At 47.0% G+C, this 22,052-nt stretch overlaps 1 protein-coding gene across 1 annotated transcript in view; it reads left to right on the forward strand.

Moving 5' to 3' along the window:
- The first annotated feature begins 307 nt into the window (after nucleotides 1–307).
- Nucleotides 308–22,052, forward strand: part of HPSE2 (heparanase 2 (inactive)) — a 110,222-nt gene continuing 88,477 nt past the window's right edge. The window contains exons 1-3 of the mRNA XM_030453633.1: nucleotides 308–567; nucleotides 1,559–1,716; nucleotides 12,713–12,874. Coding sequence (XP_030309493.1) covers nucleotides 308–567; nucleotides 1,559–1,716; nucleotides 12,713–12,874 — 580 coding nt within the window. The remainder of the gene's footprint in view (nucleotides 568–1,558; nucleotides 1,717–12,712; nucleotides 12,875–22,052) is intronic.

Consider the following 22,052-nt stretch of genomic DNA (forward strand, 5'->3'; position numbering starts at 1 on the left):
AAAGCGTGGTGCTGGCGGGCTAGTGGCGGGGCGGCGGGCCCTGAGCCGAGGGGGTTAAACCAGGAGCCTCCCCTTACCTTCAAAAAGTTAAAATGTCTGGAGCCTGCATCTCTTAAAGGGGCGGTGCTGGCTGCAAGGAGTCTTGGCACCGGCTGCGAGAAAGGCTGGTCAGGGGCGTGAGTTCCCCTCCACCAGCACCAAAACATTGCAAAAAAAGGCAGAGCGCCCCACACTTTAGATAAGGACAATTGGCCACCAGCGATCCCCTGCAGACAGCGAGCTAATTAGGGGTTTCCTGCTCTCCGGCATGCCCTGTCCCAGCTCCTGCCCCCCCGGGCTCTTAGCCTTGATGGCACCTGGGCTGGCTCTTATGGCCACGTTCTCGCTGCCTTCTCAGGCCGGGGACAGGAGAGCGCTGCCAGTGGAGAAACCTCCAGGTGTGAAGGGAAGAACTCTCATTCTCCTTGATGTCAACACCAAGAGCCCTGTCAGGATAATCAGTGAGAATTTCCTCTCCCTGCAGCTGGACCCTTCCATCATTCATGATGGCTGGCTCGATTTCTTAAGGTAAGGCAGGAGCCCCCCGGCGCCTTCTCTACACCGCCCGCGGGGCGCCCCGGCGGCCCCGCCGCCTGTCCCCGCTGGGCTCCGCGCTGCTGGCGGCGCTTGTTGTGACGGAGGGAGCGAGGCCATGGTTTCCATTAAGATGCACATGTTTGCAATGGAGAAAGCATTTCGGTGACTTATCAGTTATGACTGCAAAAATGTCGTGCTCCCCTCGCTCCAACAACCGCTCCTCTGCAAAAAGAACAACACTGGGCCGAGGCAGCACAGGGAAAAAAATAATCCCCAGCAGCAAGAACAGGGCCTCCTGTCGATCCGAGCCGAGCCCTCCCCAGGTCCCGACGGGCGGAGAGCGGAGTGTCGACCAGGTCTTCAGAGCCCTCCGCTCCCCGGACTTTCAGCCCTGCGCAGCGCGCAGAGCCGGGCTGCAGCTGCGCTGGGCTCCACCGGCGGTGCGGAGCGGCCGCGGCCTGGAGACGCTGGGACGGCTAGAAAGCTCTCTTCCTGCTGGGTAAGTCGGGGAAGGAGAGTGGGTCTTCTTCGCCCGCCGCCTCCGCCGCCAGGGAAGGTGCGGGGCGAGGAGGCGGGAAGACGCGGGCAAAACGGAGCCGGGCCCGTCTCCCGCCTTCCTCCCCTCCCGTCTCCAGCGACTTGGCCCGCGGCGCGGTCCTGCATGGTGCGACCAGGCTGTGCGGGGCGCCGAGCGCTTTTGCCTTCGCGACGCCGCTGCACTTGTCCGGGGCCATCGGGGGACGGGGGTGACGAGAGTCGTGTCCCGCCGACCGCCGGGACACTACAGGCAGTTCCTCGTTACCGGACCGTGCCGCTCGACCGGTGCAAAGCTCCGTAGCCGGGTGCTGCTGCGCTGGTACCCGCCCCGGGGAAGGCAGCGGCGGGTCCCGGAGTCCCCGCGGCCGCCCGTCGTTGCTAGTACCGGAGCAAGGAGGGCTCTTCCCGGCCTGGGCGCCCTCAGCCCGCTCTCTCCTTTCCCCAGCTCCCGGCGGCTGGTGACCCTGGCGCGGGGCCTGGCCCCCGCCTTCCTACGCTTCGCGGGCAAGAGGACGGACTTTCTGCAGTTCCACAACGTGAAGAACCCGGCCAAGAGCCGCGGCGGCCCCGGCCCCGACTACTACCTCAAGAACTACGAGGACGGTGAGCGCTGAGGTCGGGGCGGGTGGCAGGCGCGGCAGTGGGGGGCTGCGGTCGCCGGGAGGTCCTGCTCCGCCTGCCCCGCGCTCTCTACGTTCAGGCGGGGCCGCGCCTGGGCACTGCTGCCGCTGGGCACCGGGCAGAGGAGCCTGCCCCGTACCTTTTCCTTCCCGAGCGGGGGCAGCCGAGGAGCTCGGCGAAGCCCGCCCGCCCTTTGCCAGTGGATCCGGCGGATGCTGGCCCCGGGAACAAAAGGCCGGCACCCAGGGACCAGAGCTTTTCTTATCCCCCCTCCGCCGCGTCCTCCGTCTCCCTTCGCTTCCAATCCCCGAGCCAGAAACGCCGGCTTTGACCCTGCTGCTGGCGGGGACCCCGGGATGCCTGTGCTCGCACCGCCGCGCACTGCTGCCGCCGTTCTCGGGGAGCCCGGTCTTTCCCCAAGGATCTCGGCGACGTTTCGTGTTTCTCCGCCTGGTGCAGCCCCAGGGCTCTCCGCCGGGTTTGGTCGCGGCTAGGCCTCTCCGTTCCCGCCGATGGGTGCCCGTCTGGGGCCGTTCTGCCACCGTAGGTCTCTCTGAAACTCACCTCCTGGGCCCCGGCTTTTCGCTACTCCCTTCTGCTCCGCGTCTTTGCCCTCCTCCACAGCGCTCCTCAGCTACAGAAAAGGCTTTCACTTTTTGCGGTCCTTAATTCACACAAAAATACTTGCTAGCGAAGTCAGGGCCAAGCCTCCTTATTAAGGCGCTTTTTTTTTTTTTTTTCTTTTCTTAGAAGCAGAATACCACGTCCGCCTGCAAGAACATGTTGATAATAATTTTGTAATACTTTTTCCCCCTACTCAATGACTTACAAAATTAGCTGAAGATATTTCCATAAGTAATTTTGAAGGCCAATTAATGCCAGACAGATCCCAGTGGGCAGATCTGGGGAACAGAGGAAGTTTTGCAGAGATCTAGTCAGCAGCACATTGCTGAATGGAAAATGCATTTGCCAGTTTTTCTGATGGCTCTTGCTCCTGCTATTCTCCCACATAAAGCCTGATCTCACCGAGATGAGTATCCCTCTGTTCCCACACGCAGGCAGGTGGGTATGTTTGCATCTCCTTGGAACAAATCTCAGGCAAAGTGTTTGCAGTAGTAAGCTCTGCCTACTGAGATATACTTCAGGAGAAAATGCTGACTAAAACTGCTGCTTGAGAAGAAGAAATTAACTGTAGTGCATAAAACTGAGGATGAAAATCATGCAAAACATTTGTAGAAACAAAGTTTTCCACTTTCAGTATTTCAGCAACTTGCAGGAGTGAACTTACACTTATTATATATATTTACAACATCTTTCATGGTAGGGAAGGATTGAAAGCTTTTTTTTTTTCCTTTTTTCCTCATGGCAATAAAGTTGAAATGTAGCAGCCCTTCAAAATGAAGCATCTCATAGAAGCTGTAACCACAGGTCTTAACTTTTCATCACTTAAATACGGAACAGAACCATTGTGAATGTGGGTGAGGGAAGGAGGGGACACATGTGGTGTGTATCAAGAATCGGTGTAAATCAGAAAGGTGTGGTAAAAGGATTTCCTGCCTAGGAGCAAAGCTTTCCTATTTGTTCCTAAGATTTGAGTGCATATTTCAGGCTGGAGTTGCTAGTAGCTCTCATCTTTTTGTGCTGAGGCTGCACTGCATACTGCACTAGAGGGATCCAGTTCTCCAAAATGAAATCCTCCATTGTAACTCTCTGCCCTGCTGTATTGGATCTGAGCAGCCATCTTCTCTTTTTGGAGGACTGGTCAGGTTTTTGTTCCTCCATCTGTGGCTTGTCCAGGACCTGCTTGAGATCAGGACATGAACAAATGTACAAGCCCCCATTACAAAAGCCCTTCAACCTGAACAGATATCACAGAAAAAAGACAGCAATCAGTGCCTCAGCATGGATGATGCCACCAAGCATCCTGCTAGGTACCCTTCTCCTTTCCCAAGATACGTTTGGGTTGTCTTCCATGTCTCTGGGCTTTTGTATGGCCTGTATCTATTTCCTGAAATTTCTTGTCTAAGTTTTAGTGGCACAGGAGTGGGGAAGAAGCTGGGGGCTTTATTAGTTTAAAACATCAGAAAATTATTGAAGAGCAATTTGTGAACTTCAAAGTCTTGTGCACCACTTTAGTGATTTTTAGTGGCATGGCAAGTGATAGCTCAGTCGTTTTCTGCATCAAGTGTTTGTTGGGTTTTTTGCCCATTAGCCCTGTGGGTGCACAGATTCCATGTCTGTGATCCCAGTGCCTGGGATCCCTGCTTCTCTTTGCAGCACCCACAGGTGTTCCCATGCCCCGTGTTCCCATGTGGCCTGTGCACTGATGGGGAAGAAGAGCATGTCTTACATTCTCCCAGCTGCAGCCACTCAGTAGGGTGCAGGACTGAGAGGTGGAGGGCATGTGTACAAGGCTGCTCAGAGAACTGCAGTTACTGGCACTTAACTGAGAGGCAGCTGCGTGCTGACAGACCACCCCAACATGGCCATTTCAGGCATTAGACTGTCAGCAGCAGCAGGACTGCTTTGAAGCATCCTTCATGGATGCTCTGCACTGTGTCCATGCTGGCTGGAGTTTGAATGACTCTGAAGGCATCTTTGTGTTTTATTCTTCAGTGCTGCCTTTGATGGTCTGTAATGGTCCATCTTCCTGATGATCTGACCTCTTCAGAGATTTGTCCTGTTTTTCCCCCTCCATTTAAAATTTTATTTTTTCCCCCCTTCAGACTGTTACAGCCATTCATACCTCCACTTTCTGAAACTTTCCTTTACCTGGGCCTTCCTTTGTGTTCCTTGGCTCATCTCCTTTCATCCATGGAAAGCATGGGTGCTCTCTGAGGAGTACAGTAGCTGCTTTTGACTTGCATCTAAAATGTACTTAATTTTCCTGAAACAAGGTGTTTCCTTTAGGCTTTAGGATTATTCTTTTCTTGTACAAATTCTTCCTGGAAGCACAGACCTGGAAGTATTGTGTAACATCAGGTGTGTATGGCATCTTTCCTTTATGACTCCAACAGCCTCACCCCAGTCCAGACTAGTCATGTCTGGGCAGGTAAAGGTAATGAAGTGCTGAGTGATATGTGGTGGCAGTCCCTGATGCCCATGAAGAGGGTGCATGTGGAAACTTGTTTCAACACTGCATATAAAGCTGGCACATAAATTTCATTACCGAGTGGCAGATTTTTTTGTACCTGAGAGCAATTTGAAAAGCAATTGCCTATGAATGGTTTAGGTGGCCATAGGGTGTGCAGGCCCAGTTGGTGACTATATGTACCCCCTGAACTTCTAGAAGGTCATCTAACCTATTAGTTCAACTCCTCATTTATAATGCTCACCAGGTTACTGTCAAGCTGTGCAGCCCAGGTGTGGCATTGCATGGTCAGTCTCAGAGTCCACCCTATGTGGATGTGGCATTGGCTGACCTGAGATCTGTTACATTAAACAGAACCGTGTTTAATGTATGTCAAGCTCTGTGGCAACAGGAGGTGGGGCTATGCCAGAGACTCTTTGACATTTGATGATCAAGAGGTGTAACATTTTTAGTCTAAGAGACTTTTCTCTCCCTTAAATGGTGTTTCTCTGTGTGTGCCCTGCTGCATTTATTTTTCTTCACCAGCTGCTCTGAGAGGTGTGCTTTGTTGTCTGGAGATATGTTTCTGTCCTGCCATAAGTACAGACCTTATCCCTGGCAGGCACCAAGATGTAAGGTCTCATGCTCAGTCTGTGCAGTATACCTGCTTCTCCTGCTATTGGATTGTGTACCAACCAATCCATTTGGCCTCTCCTTTTAACTGCCTTTCACATTGCCCTAGTTGGCTCTGAGAAATGGGACAGTAAGAACCTCTGGTTTCCAGAAAAACAGGCATGAGCCATTCCTTTTTGGAGCAAACACACAGAGCTGCCGGTTTGTACAGGCATTAGTTGCTGGTACAAAACCTCTTCAGATGCTAGGTTTGCTAAAACCTGAACTCCTTGGTGCTGGAGTGTTCATTTTGGTGTGGAGACGTGGGGTTTTATCTGTTGGTTCAGCAAGAAGTGCTGCAGGTGCTGGTTCTGAGCCGGCTCAGTGGCTTAGAGCCCTTTTTGGAAGCTCTGCTGATGCTACAGCAGGAGTTTGGTGGCTAGTGTGGAAGTTCCTTGACTGCCTTCCACCTCACAGGCACAGAGACCCTTTGGACAATCTGTGGTGGCATAAACAATGCATAGAGTTGCCCTCTGGACATATGTGCTGTGAAGGAAAAAAAGAAGTCACACTTAACTGGAATTCTTTGAGATACATTGGCTCGTGCATGTGGCCTCTGCAGCTTCTCCATCCTGTTCCTCAGGCTGTGTGTAGCCTGTTGGGATTGCATTGGTCTCTTTGTGTCAGAGACCAAAGGGCATTCACCACACAGAGCCAGCATGTCCCTGGGTGGGTCATGGGAAATGGAGGGGAAGAGGAGCACATTTGCAAGCTGTAGGTGATACATCAGAAAAGTTTCTGAGCTGAAGTGCATATGGACAACACATTTCAAAAATACTCTCTTAATTGCTAGTTGCTTCCTTCTATTTTGTCTCCTTTTTTGGAGAGGATACTGGGCATCTGGAAAAGTGGCCAGTTACCACAAAACCTTGGAAAAATACATGTTTCTTATGCCTTCCATGCTGGTCAGGAGATTTTGCCATGTAGTGTGGAAAACCATTGTGCTGTATAATCTTGGCTGTATGATTTTTGTGTGTCCTTTCAGTCTGGGATCCATTCCTTCAGACAGGTTTAAGCATAATATCTGAACCTTGAGGTCTGTGCAGCAATGGGAGGGTCATGTCACCCTTGCTTAGTCTGTATCGCATAGGTGGTCTCCAAGATGCCATGCTTTTAGACTGTGGGTAAGGGTCTTCAGTACTGAGTAGAAAGATCATGAACTGCTAAATGACCTTTATATGCATGTATGGTTGCACAGGGGCTGGAGCTGACATCAGCCAGGGCTGCTGCTCCCACTCTGTGCATTGCCCATTCCGGAACATTCTTGCCCTCTCCTATGGCTGGAACCTGAGTTTATATGGTAAGTCAGTTCAGGGAACTCAGCTGCCCGAAACTTGCTGATGGACAGGCTATTACACTTCAGCTCCTTCAGTCACCCGAACCAATTAATGGTGTGTGATTGCAGAGGTGTAGATGACAGTGCTGGGAAAGGAAAGCCTGCAGTAAAAGGTGGGACTCCAGTAGCCTCAACGTTCAGATGAAATAATACAAAACTGTTCTGGAAGTGGTGAAGGTCATCACTTGGCTCTCTGCTACTAGAAGTGTTGGTGCCCGTGCCTTCTTTTAGCTTTGTGCCATGTGCTTCTGCTGCTTCCCTTGTCTTGGCTCTGGCTCATTTCTCATGTTCTGATAAGCCAGCAGGAAACTATTTCAGGGGAAAAATGCAGATGTTTCTCTTTTACTTTAGTGAAGAGTATCTTGAGGGTCATCATGGATTGTGAGGATATTGGAACAAGGAAGAGTTATTGCCATGTAGCTGGGACTCCCCCTTTGGCTCTGCCATGTTCTAAAGTCTTGCAGCAGGTGCTTCTGAATTAATAATAAAACTGTTGTCCCAGTAAAAATGAACAAACAAGTTTTCCTTTATTCAAGGAATCGTCTTCTGTTTCTAGTCAGCCAGAATACCTTTTTTTTGTCTGCCTAGGCATCCCTCGACACACTGGCATCTGTCCATTCAGAACTTGCAGAGGAACAGTTTTTTCACCTCCAAAGTATTTAAAACAGAGCCTCTTTGGGAGGGCTGCAGCATTTCAGACATTGCAAGGACTCAGTCCCCAAGACAAGTAGATCCTGTGATGTCCTTTGGTCTTCTGGGATTTGCCAGACCTGAGGCTGCTCATAGGAAAGCTCTATGCCTTGGCATGGGCTCTGAGGCAGCCTCTTGCTTTCTAGTTCCCAAGGACCACAACTGCAGGGACGGAGCTGCAGCCTGCTCTGCCTGGTAGGGATTTCTGTGTATGGAGCTGCAGTGCTTAGTTGTTTCCTTAGAAATAATAAAGAAACAAGTCCGTAGAAATCACCTCACACAAGGTAAAGGAGATCTGTATGCAGGAGATTCCACAGATTGCTTGTTTATCTCAATTTTTTCTTTTTAAATTTCAAACTGCTTTGCTAGAATCATGCAGGAAAGTTGTTTTAATAACTACAGGAAATGTCACAGTCAAACAATTAGATCCTGATTTGTTAGCTATTTGCTGGTATATGGGTGACATCAAAGATTTCTATGGGTTATATGCTTGATTGTTTATAATAAGCATCCTAAATTCTTTTAAAAACATTGCATGATTTACTAGTTCCACACTTCTTTCTGTTCTAAAATCTTCTTATAAACTAAAAGTGATTAATGCAAAGTTACATGAATGGGGGAAATATCTGTAACTTTTTGTATACAACTTTAAGTTCTAAATTAGCAGTTGCCATTCAGAGATCAGACCATAATAAATTCAAAACATTTTCCCTGAAAAAAAAATTTACTGAAAAGTGAATCCAATGTTAGGAAATATTAAAAGAGAATTGGAGAAACCCATTGAGATTGCACTCATGCTATAAGCAAACTAGATGATGACATACTAATTAGTGTAAAGAATAAATATGTTTAGAACTGGGTGACATGAATGATCAGAATCACAGCTTTCAGACCTAGGAATCAGTTTTTGGGTTTTTTTTTTTGTTTGTTTGTTTTGGTTTTGGTTTTGTTTTTTTTCTTACAGCTTGGAAAATATGACTGAGGATGTGATAAATGCTGTGAACTCAGTAGCACACAGAGAACAGTTAGGGAATGATTATTTCTTTGTTTTCATTACACAAGAAATAGGGAGCATGCAGCACAATTGTTACATATAACAGAAAAAAAATTTTTTTATATATATAATGGGAAATCACTCGTGGAACTAATTGTCAGGAAATTTTTCCCAGCTAAAAGAAAGGAATGATATTAATGTGTAAGAAATTTGTCTATTGAAGACAGACATTATGAGGATGCAGTTTCTGGATTGAGAAATCTTCAGTCTTTCTAAATAGAAATTTTGTTCTCAATTTCATAGTCACTGGGCATTTCATAATGATTTCAGCAGACAAATCTGGTGGGTTTTGGTTTTTTTTTTTTAATTTGTTTGGTTGGCTTTTCTGTTTTGTTTTAAAGCATTTCAAAATGTGTTGATTTTAAAAATAGGCATTTTATAAGTTTGGCAACCTGTCTTTCCTGGTGACCCATTAAACATCTGTTTAACTTCTGCACTAACACAATTTTCTAATATTCCATTTTTTGTAGTAAGAATATTCAAGTCTTTCTTGATTTTTTTTTTCTTCTTTTTAAATTCACTTCCTTTTAAATTAACTTCGTAAGACTGACAATCTGAAGCAAACAGTCCTTTTAGGAGGATGGGCAAACTCCGTGCCGGTGCCACGGCAGTGGTGTCTGTGGCTTTCGCGGAAGTGGCGATGGCTGCGGGCAGCGCTCTCACACACACACAGAAAGATGGGTTACCCCTCTCTCCCTTCTGTCACTCTGTCCCTTTGGCCGTAACTGCATCTCTCTGCCCTGTCCACATTAGCCTGGGGCTGTGCCGTCCTGCTGCCGTGTTCCAGCTGATCAGCTGCAATATCCTATGTCTGCTCCGTGACTCCGCTGCCTCCTGGAAAGGAATTGTCTATGGGAAGATGGTGACATGAGCCTGGGGGCCGAGGCGGGTGCCTCCTGCCGCCGGGCTTTCCCCGCCCTTCTCCGGTGTCTCCCGCCATCCGCAGCTCACCTGACCGCCACACGGGTGTGCTCCCGCCATACCGCACGGCGGCGGACGGACCCGGCGCGGCGGGCGCCCGCAGCGTTCCCGCCGGGGTCGACCGTCCCTGCCTGGGCCACAGCGGGGTCTGAGCTGGCCAGGGTACTGACCCGGCCCCTCCGAGCCCCTGGGCCCGGGCCCGGCCCCTCCCGGGGCAGAACTCGTCGTCTGCCGTCTTTGGAAACCATTTGGCGTCCTCTGGGGCTCCCACATCTGGAGTTCTTCTTTCTCACTTCTGGCAAGAGCTGCTTGGTTTTGTGTTTTTCTGGGCAGATGTTTTTTTTTTCCCCCCACCCTTTTTTTTTTTTTTTTTTCCTTCTTTTAATAGACGTCAGAAGGCAGTGTCCATCTCCTGCAGCTCATACTCAGGGGCTGCACTGTCTGGCACCACCCAGTGTTCCCTTCTCCTTGCGTGCTTGCATCTTTCCTTTTTCAACCTCTTCCTTCAAGGTTTGAGGGTTATGGGCTCCTTTCAGGCTGCTTCCCCTATGATGCTTTTCCTGAGCCTTGGAAAGCTCTTGGCTATGGCCTGCTTGTTTCCCTTGATGCTTCTGGTTCAGAACAGTGCTGTGCAGGTGCCCTCAGCTCCTCTCTTGTACTGAATACAACCTGCAGCTCCATATCTAACATCTGCCCACTGGTTAAAACTGCAGCTAAAATGAAAAAGGGGGCCTACCTCCATTTTTAGGTCTTAGGCAAGTTTCCCATGTCCGTTATCAATTTGAGAAGCCAGGACCTTGCATGCTTTGCCTCTGCTTCCTGAATCTCCGCAGTGGCAGCTTTCTGAGACCCCCATGAAGATGACTGCCAGAAGAGTGCCCCTGTGTTCTGTGGCCTGCACACCTTCTGCCAGACCTCAACATCTACAAAAAGACTAGGGATTTGTCTGAATTGACTTGACTTCCTTGGACTAAACTCTGTTACAGCAACTCCATCACCTAAAGTCAGAGCTCCAAACACTGCTTCTGCCCCTTGTTCCTGGGTCTGGTCCTCTGTGCCTGCCCTTTGTCCTCAAACCCTGCTGGCAGTGCCCAACAGTGTGTTTGCTGTGACCTGTGGTGCCTCAAGGCAACTCCAGGGTAAAGGTGTTAGACAGACCTGCTGCCACATCCCCTTTTGCTCTCTCCAAGGTGCTGTCCTGGGCCTGACCAGGAGGGCAGAGACTCTGCTCCCAGACCAATGGCTCCTTCACATGAGTCCACATAGGCCCTGGTCTGGGTTTTAAAAGCCCTCCATCCCTTTTAGGAAACATACTTCTTTTGGCCCAACCTGGACTTGAAGAGAGTTGGAGACAGTGTATAGACCATCTAGTTTCAAACCTCTGCCTCTCAGTCTTCTTCAGGGCCTCTTTGATGTGTTTTGCTCCATTTTGCCTTGGAAGTGGGAGGCGTACACCTGTTGAATTCAGTTCTGCAGAAAAAATATCCATCACTTAGGAAGGTGAATGACTCTTCAGGAGCTCCAGGTGACACCAGTCACTGCAGTAATATTCTTTCTGGTGTGGGAAAGTGATAGGGTTGTGTTTCTCAACCTTCAATTCTCCAAATATCTCATAAAACAGGGCTTCAGGATTGCATCATACATTAGCTGGGCACAGTTTGAGTAGGCCCGAGTCTTACTCAATGTCTGTCTAAGAGGTTATGCAACAAAAACTCATGGCTGGAAGATGTGGAACATTATTCCTTCCTCTTGCTCCATCTCATCTCTCTGCATTAAAGCCCCTGTGCTGGATGTGGAAATACTGAGCTGTACTTTCATGCTAGCTGGATGCTTCCGTCTGCACTCCCAAGCACGCTAGCTGTGGGTGGAGGAGAAAATTCATATCTCTAACTATGGACCACAGGTGCTTTTCTGACATAATTGTTTTGAGCAGTCTTCTTTAGACAGGCTTTAGAGAAGCTGTGTCAATCCTAACCTATGCAATAAAGAGACACAGAGCACAGCCTGGGCAAGATAAATGTAGGGACTCTAGAATGAGGTTCAGAGACAGGAAAGTAATGTGGCTTCTAGTCCTCCACCCCACATTTGGAGGGGATTCCCTGCCAGCCTAAGCCATGTCAGAGCTCTGAGCTGGAGATCTGACACCTTGAAAGACAGGAGCATGACTATTGGAAACAACTTTGGTGTTCCTCTATGGGCCTAACTATAGTGGAGCTGCAGAGTTTATGTGGAACAAAATGTGATTTTTCTGACAATAAGCTGCTTCAGAATCTTCTAGTTGGATGGGAATGAAACCAAACAAAGTGCAACCTCGTGATGCAAAGGGTGACCTCATGCAATGTGGTGGAAGAGCTCCAACTTCCTTTCTTCCTTATCAGTGTCAGCTGCCTAAGCTTTTGTAAGAATTAGGCACAGCACATGGTGCCTGTGTATCTGAGTTTATTGAACTCAGAAAAGGGACATTGCAAGGACTATTTTGTACCTCTCCCCTCCTATTTAGACTGGACACAACTTACTTGTATCTTGCTCTGCCCTGTTTTCCTTATCTTTCCATTTTCCCAGCAGGTGAGTAATTCTAGGAGAGGGAATATCGTATTCTTATTTCACAATATGGCTGATAAAATGCTCTTCTGAAGAGAAAACAATTGTTGTGTAACCCTTCTGCCTCCCAGATCAAATGCCAGGTGTTAGAAGGGTACAGAGACCTGTTCAAAAAGACATAAAAAATGCTGGCCTAATTCTAGCTGTGATAGCTGCAATGAGGCTAAACAAGGCAAGAACAAGCCTTCCTCTTTGACAGCAAGGGTAAATGGAAGCCAGAGGTCACCAGAATGGAATTAGTTTTTTTCTCATTACTTAGAGTCAAACACACTAGTTGCAGGGAGTTGTTGGGAGACTTTAGCACTTCCCTGCAGGGGAGGGGTCAAAATTGTAAATGATCAGCTGATAGGCATGTAAAAGATAGACATGCCTAGTGGTCCACTGTTATAAGAACATGGGTGGTAGTTTGTGTTATCATATTAAAGTCACTGACTTGAGACTTCTGTGGGAGGAGGCTTGAGCCCAGGAGGCTCATTGGGTAGGTGGATCCAATGTGCTTGGACCCTTTTTTTGTGTTGCTCATGCTGCGTGATGGTTGTATGGCTGTCATGTTGGCTGGTGCTGATCCAAGCATCTGGTGAAAATGAAAGCTGAGGTTTGGCCATCTCCCTTTTTTCTTTCCCTTTTGCTGTAGACATTGTTCGCAGTGACATTGCCCTGGATAAGCAGAAAGGCTGTAAGATCGCCCAGCATCCTGACATAATGTTGGAGCTACAGAGGGAAAAGGCAGCTCAGATGCACTTGGTTTTGTTAAAGGAGCAGTTTTCAAACACATACAGCAACCTCACATTAACAGGTAAGGCTGCAAGACCAGCTCTGGAGCCAGGTGCTGGAGCAAGTTCTTGCTAACTCACAGGTGTGTTAAAACCTTCGGGTGCTTCGCCTATTTATGAATCAGCATCTCTCTGGCTGCCTCTATTTCCTACCAAGATTTCTGGGTGCTGGGAGGGAAAAGACCTGCAGGAACTTGTGGTGGACTCATAAGGCCTCTGCAGCTGGCACCTACACAGACACTCCAGATTTGGTGCCCCTGGACAGAACATTTTCTGCAGTCTGACCTAAGCAGAATACCACGACATGTGAAGTGCTGGAGAAATCTCCCTGCTAATGGTTCACGTCGATAGGGCTGCAGCAATTACTAAATTTGGAGTCCTTTAAGCTGCAGCTGATTTTTTTTCTCTCCAGAGCATGCACTTTGTGTGAACCCAGTAAATATTAAAGAGCAAATATAAAGGGATAATGGCCCAGACAGAGATGAGAGGATACTTTTTTTCTGGCAACTGTTTGTATTATCCAGGGAACAGAATCTCAAAGGATGGAGGAGACTGCCACAATTTGGATACACATTTAATGGTGCTTGTAAAGGACTGATGTCTTCAGGCAGTGAGTGGGCAGAAGGATGAGATCCCAGCAGCCAGCAGTGTCCTTTCATAGCTGTTCTCATCACTACAGCTGGATGAGCCACAGACGATGGGAAGGAGGAAGAGACTAATAAATCAAACAAGACCTCCTTCTCGTCTTGCTGGGTCCCTTTCCTGTGAAAGGCAGACACATTTGATTTGTATGGGAGAGAGGGCTCCCACACTCTAGGGAGGAGATGGCAAGCCCAGTGGTGGCCCTGCTGCTGGGCTGGGAGAGGCAAGTGGGTGCTGTGCAACTTCCCTGCCTCTGCTGCCACCCCTACTTCAATGTCCAGCACCTGCCTTTAAGCTAACACTTGTCCTCTGTGTCCCTTCCAGGAACAGCAGTGCAGTGGTGAGCTCTGGTTCTCAGGGGACATCGGCTGTGCTGGACCTCTGGGGGTCCCCACAGAGGTGGGATGGCAATACCAGGGCTGGCAGAGGGCTTAGCCCCAGGGAACTGTGGCATCAGGACAATGAGCGTGGCTGATGAGCGTGGCTGAATTGAGTCATTCCTGAAAACCCAGTGTTTAAATGGGATCCTCAGAGCCGTTTCTCATTCTGTGTAACGTAATCCACTTGGCTGTTTATTCCCAGTACAACTGCTGGAATCAACATTGTCAGCTTTTCCCCTGACAACTTGCTTACTTTCCACTAAACAAACTTCCCTTGAGAAGAGAAGCTGATCCCCCCTATCCTCATTCCCTCACTGCTTCAAAAACTCTCCAGCATTGCTCACATTTTTTACAGAACCTGCAGAGCAGAGGTGGTACCTGGCTATCAGCGCTGCTCTTAGCCTTTCCAAGTGTGTTTACAGGATAGTTCAGCAGCTTTTAGCTCTACCTCTCCAGGAGAGAGAGAGCAATTTCACCAGAATATTACCCAAAGAACTATTTTAATGTCTTTTAACTCCCTTTGAATGTGAGCAAGGCAACTTCATAATTGTTATGAAGTTTAATCTTCTATTTCATAGGCATAGTCTGAGAACATGGACTCTAGACAGCTAAGCATAATATTTAACTGGAACTCTACTAACTTGTGTAAATATTTCCCTTCCCTGTGATGGATCTAGTGTTTGGGGTGGGCAAAGGGGGTTGTACATCTGTTTCAGAAGGGCATTCCTTACCTTCAAAATTCAATCAGCCAGAGTTTGCTTGAGGACTTCTTTTTGTTCTGCACAATGTTTTTTTGCGGTGCAGAAGGGAGGCCCCAGGTCAACAGCAAGGTACATGGGCCAAGGTTCAGGAGTAAGGATTGAGACCTGGTTTGGGACAGGGTAGTGAAGGACTGAGTTTGCAGGGATGGAGTATCCAGAGAATCCCTGAGAATGGGGTTTCCTCCCTGGAGGTCTGTATCCAAGAGTTACTTGGCCTCATGCAGTGCACGTACTGACCCTCTGTACTCGATGTCCAGCCTAGACTGCAGAAATATCCAACCCCATGCCTTTGAGAGGTGCTCCTACTACTTCTGGCTCCTGCAGCACTTTAATTGTATCAAAGAAATAAATGGAGTATTCCAAAGTCATCTGAGAATAAAGGTGCTTTTTTGATGTTACTCCACAAGAGCTTGGGGGTAGGACTACTACCATGAGGCATTTTTATTCCTGTTCTACTACTGCTACCACTGTAGGGACTTAGATAAAAAGTCCCCTTCTCTTCCTCCTCTTCCCACATGACATGCTTATAAGAACAACTTGAAAGATAATAGATCAGCCCTCCCCCTCTGTCTGCAAGTGTGGGCAAGTGATATTGCCATCAAACTTCCATGCAGTATCCTCCTGGCTTTAAGAATGAAAAAGTGTGCAGGGACTGTGATTCTGCAGTCCCTGTGACATCCATGTAAATCAGGGGCTTTTTCAAATCTATCCACCAGCTGTACCTGGTTCCCAACGTACTCCCTATCTCAGCAATCCAGCAGGGTTGTGGTTTTGCACTGGTATCTAAACTTCTCCCAGCAGCAAGTACCTCCAAGGTAAGAGGGTGTCTTAAAATGAAACGTGTTTTTTTGTGCTAAGACACAACTGAGGCTGAGTTAAACCAGGCAGTCTTTCTGTCTCTCATTCCTCCAGGAACACATTAGGCTCTGGCTTAGGCCACTTTGACTTTTCTAGACAAGTATGAGCTTTCCTCAGCTCCTGGCTGCAGGTTCTCTCTTGCATCTTGCATTTGCTTTCTGTACGTGATCTTTCTAGGCTTAACAAGCCTGCCTCTCTGAGATGGGTGGTAGTCTTTCATCTGTGACAGTACTATTTAAAATGCCGTATTATATTCTGAGGCTTATTAATCTTTGCTGCTTCCCACTTGGTGCTCTGAGTATCTCGTTTCACAGATCAGCGTCTCTGATGCTCTTGGGTGAGCTTGTGGTAGAGCAGGGGGAGAGTGCACAGCAGCACCTGCTTTTCTCTGGAAAGTGGCTCTCAGTGCTGCCACAGTGGGATAGCTGAGGAGGAGGAATCTTGCTCTAGAAATGCTTCTTTGCTCCTTCCTACTCAAGTTAGGTGGAGCAAGTGATAATTGTTTTATGTCTTGTATCAGCAGAAGGAGAATTTGCAATCATCACAGCAGGCCCCCCTCCCTTGCAGCTCTCAGGAGAAATAGCCCAGTGACAGTGAGGTGGAGACCTGTAACTGAGGGGTGAACACACAGCACTGGGCTGGCATTGGTTAGGTGTGAACTGCCCAGGGCAGCAAAGACACAACTCGCATGCAGGTTTTAAGGAGGGAGATTGTGGAGAGTGGGGCAGCAGCCAGAAGAGCTTTGATAGAGTAGATCTGAAACCATCTGTGGTGCTGGTTTGGGCTGGGTTCCTGTACTGTATTTGCACTTTAAGAGATGAGATATCTGCAGGTTTCTGCACTGTTAGTAAGTAAAGCCTGTTAAGCCTAACAGAAGAGGTTGCTCAGGTCAGCAGACATATGTGAAAAACTGTCCCCACCTGTATTAGCATGGTGTTAACTGTAACTGAGCTTCCCAAGTTACAAGGATGAACCATAAATCTGCTTTCAGGAGTTCCCATCTTGAGGGAACAGAACAGTGCCCCACTTCTCATTCTGAAATGGCCAAAATGTCTCTTCTTTTTGCTCTACCTCCTGCTAGAATCTACCATGCAGGTTACTTCGCTGCATCAAGAGGCTGGTGATGGCAGCTCCCCGACCTATTTTGCCACACTCATCTGCACTGGAGTGCCAGTAAGAAGGCTCCAGGGTGTGTGGTGGCACCTCCTGACCCTGTCACATTATGAGACACAGCCTCAAAAAGCAGCTGTCAAAGGAGGACACTCTCCCCAAAGGGTATATGGTGTTCCCAGCAGATCCTCTATATTCCCACCCCACTGAGGGTGTTAGCAGAGTTCCTTTCAGCTGCACTGAGAGAGACCTGGAGGATTAAAATCAGGTGGGACCTACTGAGATCAGAGTTGAGAGCTGCTTCAGGGTGCATTTCACTGCACCCTGGGAGCGTCCAACACTGTAATCAGGTGTTTTGCATTGGTATCCCATTGCCCCTGTTAAGGTCATTAGGTAACTTAAACTCTGCCATAACAGCAGCTCTTTGCAATGCTTTTCTTGCAAAAGGTGACTTCCAAACATGCTCCTAACCAGGCAGAGACCTTTATCATCCAGAGTAAGTGGTCTGTGCATGTGAGGGGGTGGTGTTGGAGGAGAGTGTGTGTCAGCTTTTCCTTATAGCGCTGTAAGTGGGAGCAAAGCAGATCATGAAGGAGCTGAAGTGTGTGTGTGGCTGCTGCAGAGCAATCATACATGGGGTGGCATGGAACCAGGGAAGGGGCAAAAGCTTGTGAGAGAGTTTGCCCCACAGAAATATGTTTTTCACTTCTCCAAAGACAGCCACAACCGCAGTTTTGCTTGTTCCTTGGCAGGGAATCACACAGCTCAGGTTGACCACCTGTGACATCTGTGTTTCCTGTGAGCCTCCCCTGGTGTTTTTTCTTTTTCCTGTTGATTTCTATGGCATTTATGAACTGGTGGTCCAGGAGCGGGACCTGGGGCATTTGGTCTGGAGGGGACTCAGAGGCAGCCCTTGCAAGGGAGTATGTGCAGAGAGCACAGACTGCTAGCAAGGATTGCACAGGGCTGACAAGGATTTTGGTGTCTGTGCTGCTGGGTGGAAATGTTCCCCTGCTTGTTTTTACTGGAGTTTCCCCCAGTTATATAGTTTTATTTCTAGTTATAGCTAACACCATGGGACTGGAGGTTTGAAGGGAGGAGGAGACACCTTGGGAGATGGGCTCTGGGGGGGGGTTCTTGTAGTGGTAAATGCAGCTTCCTTGTCTTTTTGGCACCTTCTTTGGGATCAGCCTAGATATACTGTGGTCTGCACAACAGTAATGTGTATTATAGCTGTTTTACAGGGGCTCCCTGGGTTGCTGTGTGCTGGCTCTCCAGCTGCCCTTCAGGACCGTGCTCTCTGTGGCTTTGCAACAGGCCTGTGAGGGGGCTTTCAGATCAGGCTTTCTGCCCTTCTGTCCACCACAGCCTGTTATGTTAAACATGTTATCTACAGCATCATGAAAAACAGATCTGAAAAGGACCTCAAGAGGGCATCTTCTAGCCTTTTTAGTGACAAATCAGCTGTACCTGGACCTTCCCACATGGGAAAAGGTGCATAAAGAGAGGCAGTGTCTTCTGTGGAACCAGCTGATACACTTGGAAAAACAAATAAGCTTGGGGGAGCTTGAACACTTTGTCAGGGCTAAAGAAGAAAAAGCAGCATTCGGTGCTAAATACACAGTAAAAATAGTTTCTTCTAGTCCGTCTCCTTGATTAGCACAACAAGGGCACTGGTGAGAAAGATTCATCAGCAAGGGGAAGACAATAATGTCACCAGATCCTATGGGAAAGAGAGAGAAAATTGCTGTGAAACACTGGTGGTTTCCTTGGGAGGAAGAAACTTGAAGAATTGTAGTATGTCATTAAAACAATATTTGTAGCGAGCCCATAGTTAATGACCAGCAAAGTTGCCAGGTCCATTTCGAGGATGGTTTGCAGGTGTCTTCTGAGACCTTGGGATCAGAACTGAGGGGATGGTGCTGGGAAAAATAAACCATGAAAAACAATCTCTTGTAACTGAGTATTTTTGTACTATTAGCAGTTGTTTATATGAGCTCATTCTGAAGCAAAGTGGCTATTTGCTTTTACTGCATAGTTTTCCAAGATCGTTTTGGTGCATAGCTGAAATATATTGCATTCTGTGTGAAGCCAGCAGGTTGTTGGGGTTCAGTGACTGGGCACTGGCATTGCCCAGGTTGTGGGGGCATCACTATTAACTGATCCAAATGATGTGGCTTTATCCTTGTTCTTAAATCTCTTGCGTGTACCTTCCCTCAGCTATAGGCTCTAGGGCATAATTATCTGTATCATTATGGAGATGGTGTTTTTAAAGTCTCTTGCTTCAATTTAAGCCCATTATAGCAAGTCCTCTCCCCATGGACACGTAGAGCAGCTTACAGCACTCTTTTCCTATTTGCAGAAATCTTTTACATATTTGAGGCTTGTTATCATGTTTCCCCGAAGACTTTGTTCTCTACGCTGAACAACTGCCTTTCTTTTGCTTTTTCCTCATGGCCATGTTATTTTCAAGTTGAGTGACACATGCATGGTCAATTCTGCCTCTTGAGGTCCCTTTCAGTCCTCTTTAATTTTTTTTTTTTTTTTTGGTGGTTCTGTGTTTTGTTGGGGTCTCTCGTGCTCTCTTCATTTGCTTTGAGCTATTTTTGAAGTGTGTTGCCTTGAAATAAGCCCAGTATTGTAGCTGATGCCTTTCTTGACCAAGAATAGCCAGCAGGGTTATTTCACCTAACTTGGTAGTGTTGCTTGTTCATGCCTATGCTTTTGTGTACCCTTTCCCAACCAGCTAAGCATTCCCTGTATGGAATTTCATCTAGACTATGTTTTCCTCATTTTCTAATTAAAATGTTATAAGAAACTGGGGTAAAGCCTCGTGAAAGTAAAGGTTTGTAACATCTGTTGCCTCTCTCTTGCATACAAGACCCTTTTATACTCTAAAAGAGGAGACAGGTTGGCTTCACATGGTAGGGCTATTGATTCCAGCTCTTCCTTGCAGATGGATTGTTAGATTTCTCAAAATTTTTCCTGGAATTGAAGTTATATTGACTGGCATGCAATTTCCTTGAGTTTTCAACCTGTTAAATACAGAAACAATTTGACTGTTTTCAGTATTTTGAAATGTCATTTGTCTTCCAGAAATTCCCAGAGATAGTTGCTGATAAACCTCAGCCTCCTTGCTAACATCACACCTCAATACTGTTCATTCTGTTTGTGTGTGCTACTAAGCCTCACACTCTTGTTCTGCTGCTTTTAATGGCATTAACTTTGCAGTCTTAGTTATCCTTTTTTTGTGAAGTCTGACCCAACAAAAGCATTAAACATTTCAAGTTTGTCTCTGCAATTCTGAGAGCTGTTTGCTATTGTGAAATTGTGTCCCAGTTTATACCTTTCTGCTTCCTGAGACAGCTGTGAGCCAAACCCCTGGGATTCTCTGCCTCCTCTTACCCTAATTAGTAGTTTTACAACTCATTGTGTGCTGACAGCATGTGTGTGTGTGAGAGAGGTCAGGAAGGTGAATCTCTTTTTCAGGTGACACCATCTAGTTTGTTAAGCAACACTTTGGCTTTCTCATTATCTGATTTGATTATTGCTTTTTTAACTGTGGGGAATGTGGCTTCTTATTCCATGTTCAGTATTTATTAAATGCCATTTACTGTGCAATTAAGCTAGCCTCACAAAAGAAGCTATTTTATAAACTGTGTATCTTAAAATTAGCGATTATATGTACATTATAATATGTAATGTGATTACCAGAACCAGCCAGTTCTGGGTGCTGTGTAGGGAATAAAGAAAACACATAAACCTAACAGAAAACAGATTTCACTGGAAGGGGGGAGGGTTGACAGGCACTAACAGCTTTGGAAGGGTTTGTGGCATGCTCAGTGGCATAAACCAATCTATTAACCTTTTCTCCCTACTCAGGAGGTGCTGAACTCTTTGGTCTGTCTCTTCCCACTGATGTAGTTATCAAATGTCTCCTCGTTACCACTGGCAATCCCTGCTGTGAGTGGTTTCTGTCGAACACTTGGCTCTTTCTCTCTGTCCCTTTATCCTGGTGCCGTTCCTTTGTAGTCATCCACATTAGCCTGATGGAGTTTGTTTCTTCTTTGTGTACTGCAAACCATGGAGGGGTCTGAGATTTATCCTTATCATACCCCCACACAAAGATAATTTATATTTTTTTCCTTATCTTGCTGCATGTTAACAAAACACCATTTTTCTTGAACTCTTTTCATTCACTTGCCAACAATCTGGGTTTACTAAAGCCTGTGTCCTTACACTGCACTGCTTTTACCCTGCTGTTCTTTTCCCTTCTAGTCCTAATGAGCGTAAACACTTGTTTCTGGCTCCTTCACCCGTGGTGCTTTCCACCTTCATGTTTTTTCTCAGTTTTTCTATGCTGATGGAAATCAAACATTGAGGACTCTCATTCCTAGTTTTATTCCTGTCTCTTTTTTCACATTTTTCGTTCTTGGTGCATTCCAGGAACTTGATGTAAAGCTGTGTCTGATGTCTTCCTTTCCCAGCAAATGTGTGGGCAGTTAAAGGTTCCTAATTACCAGTGTGTTCTGTGTTTCAGATGCTCCCAATAAGCCTGTGCTTCTAATCTCCCTGATTTTGTAGCCTAAAGCAGACCCCCAGTGTGGCAATGTCTGGGCTCCTTCCACTCTTATGTTACACTGAGGTTTTTATACCTGCCCTTTGTACTACTGAATTTTATCCCCTGCTTTTATGTTGGGCCTCAAGATCATGCAGACCTTCTCATTTGGTGTTTCTCATCCTCTGCTGTGCAGATGGTAATTTTTCTCTTTGTCAGTATCATGCTTAGCTTTGACTTTCAACCTCTGGAGCTTGTTCTCACCATCAGGTTAAAAACCCTTTTTCCCTCTACAAACAGCACCCAAATCTTGTAGATTTTTCTCTTTCATAAGCTGAACAGATTTGACTCCTTAAGGTTCACTTTGCCAAAATCCCTCCATAGCTCCTCCTTTGTCCTGTGGCTGTGTGCAGGACAGACTTTTCCATCCTGGAGATATGAGCTCTGTTTTGTTTTCCTGTACGTGTATTATCTTGTGCTTGGCTGAATTAAAGCGCTCTTGGTTGGATGGTGGCCATTTAGCCATACAAATTGGATCACAGGGTAAACGGGGGCTATTTTGTTAGTTATTTACTAATCTATGTTTGTGTCTGCAGGCTGCCTCCAAGGACCTTATGTTTATCTAAATGCTTGGTAAAAAAGCCTGTATCCTGTGGAATGGGAAGCAGGTGATGGATACATTTTTCTCATCAGCCACTTCTATCCATCTAGTAATGCCAAATTATTTCTATTAATGCAAGCTCTTAAATCAAATTGTAACATCAGTTAGACAGGACTTGATACTGTATGACATATGCTGGCTGGTAATTAGTTGAGACATGAATATAATGAATTATCAGTAGATTCTCATATTGGCTGTTAATTACTTTGTCTATATCTGCTGTCAGGCAGA

Source organism: Calypte anna, chromosome 6, assembly GCF_003957555.1.
Source record: "Calypte anna isolate BGI_N300 chromosome 6, bCalAnn1_v1.p, whole genome shotgun sequence".
Classification (NCBI taxonomy): Eukaryota; Metazoa; Chordata; class Aves; order Apodiformes; family Trochilidae; genus Calypte; species Calypte anna.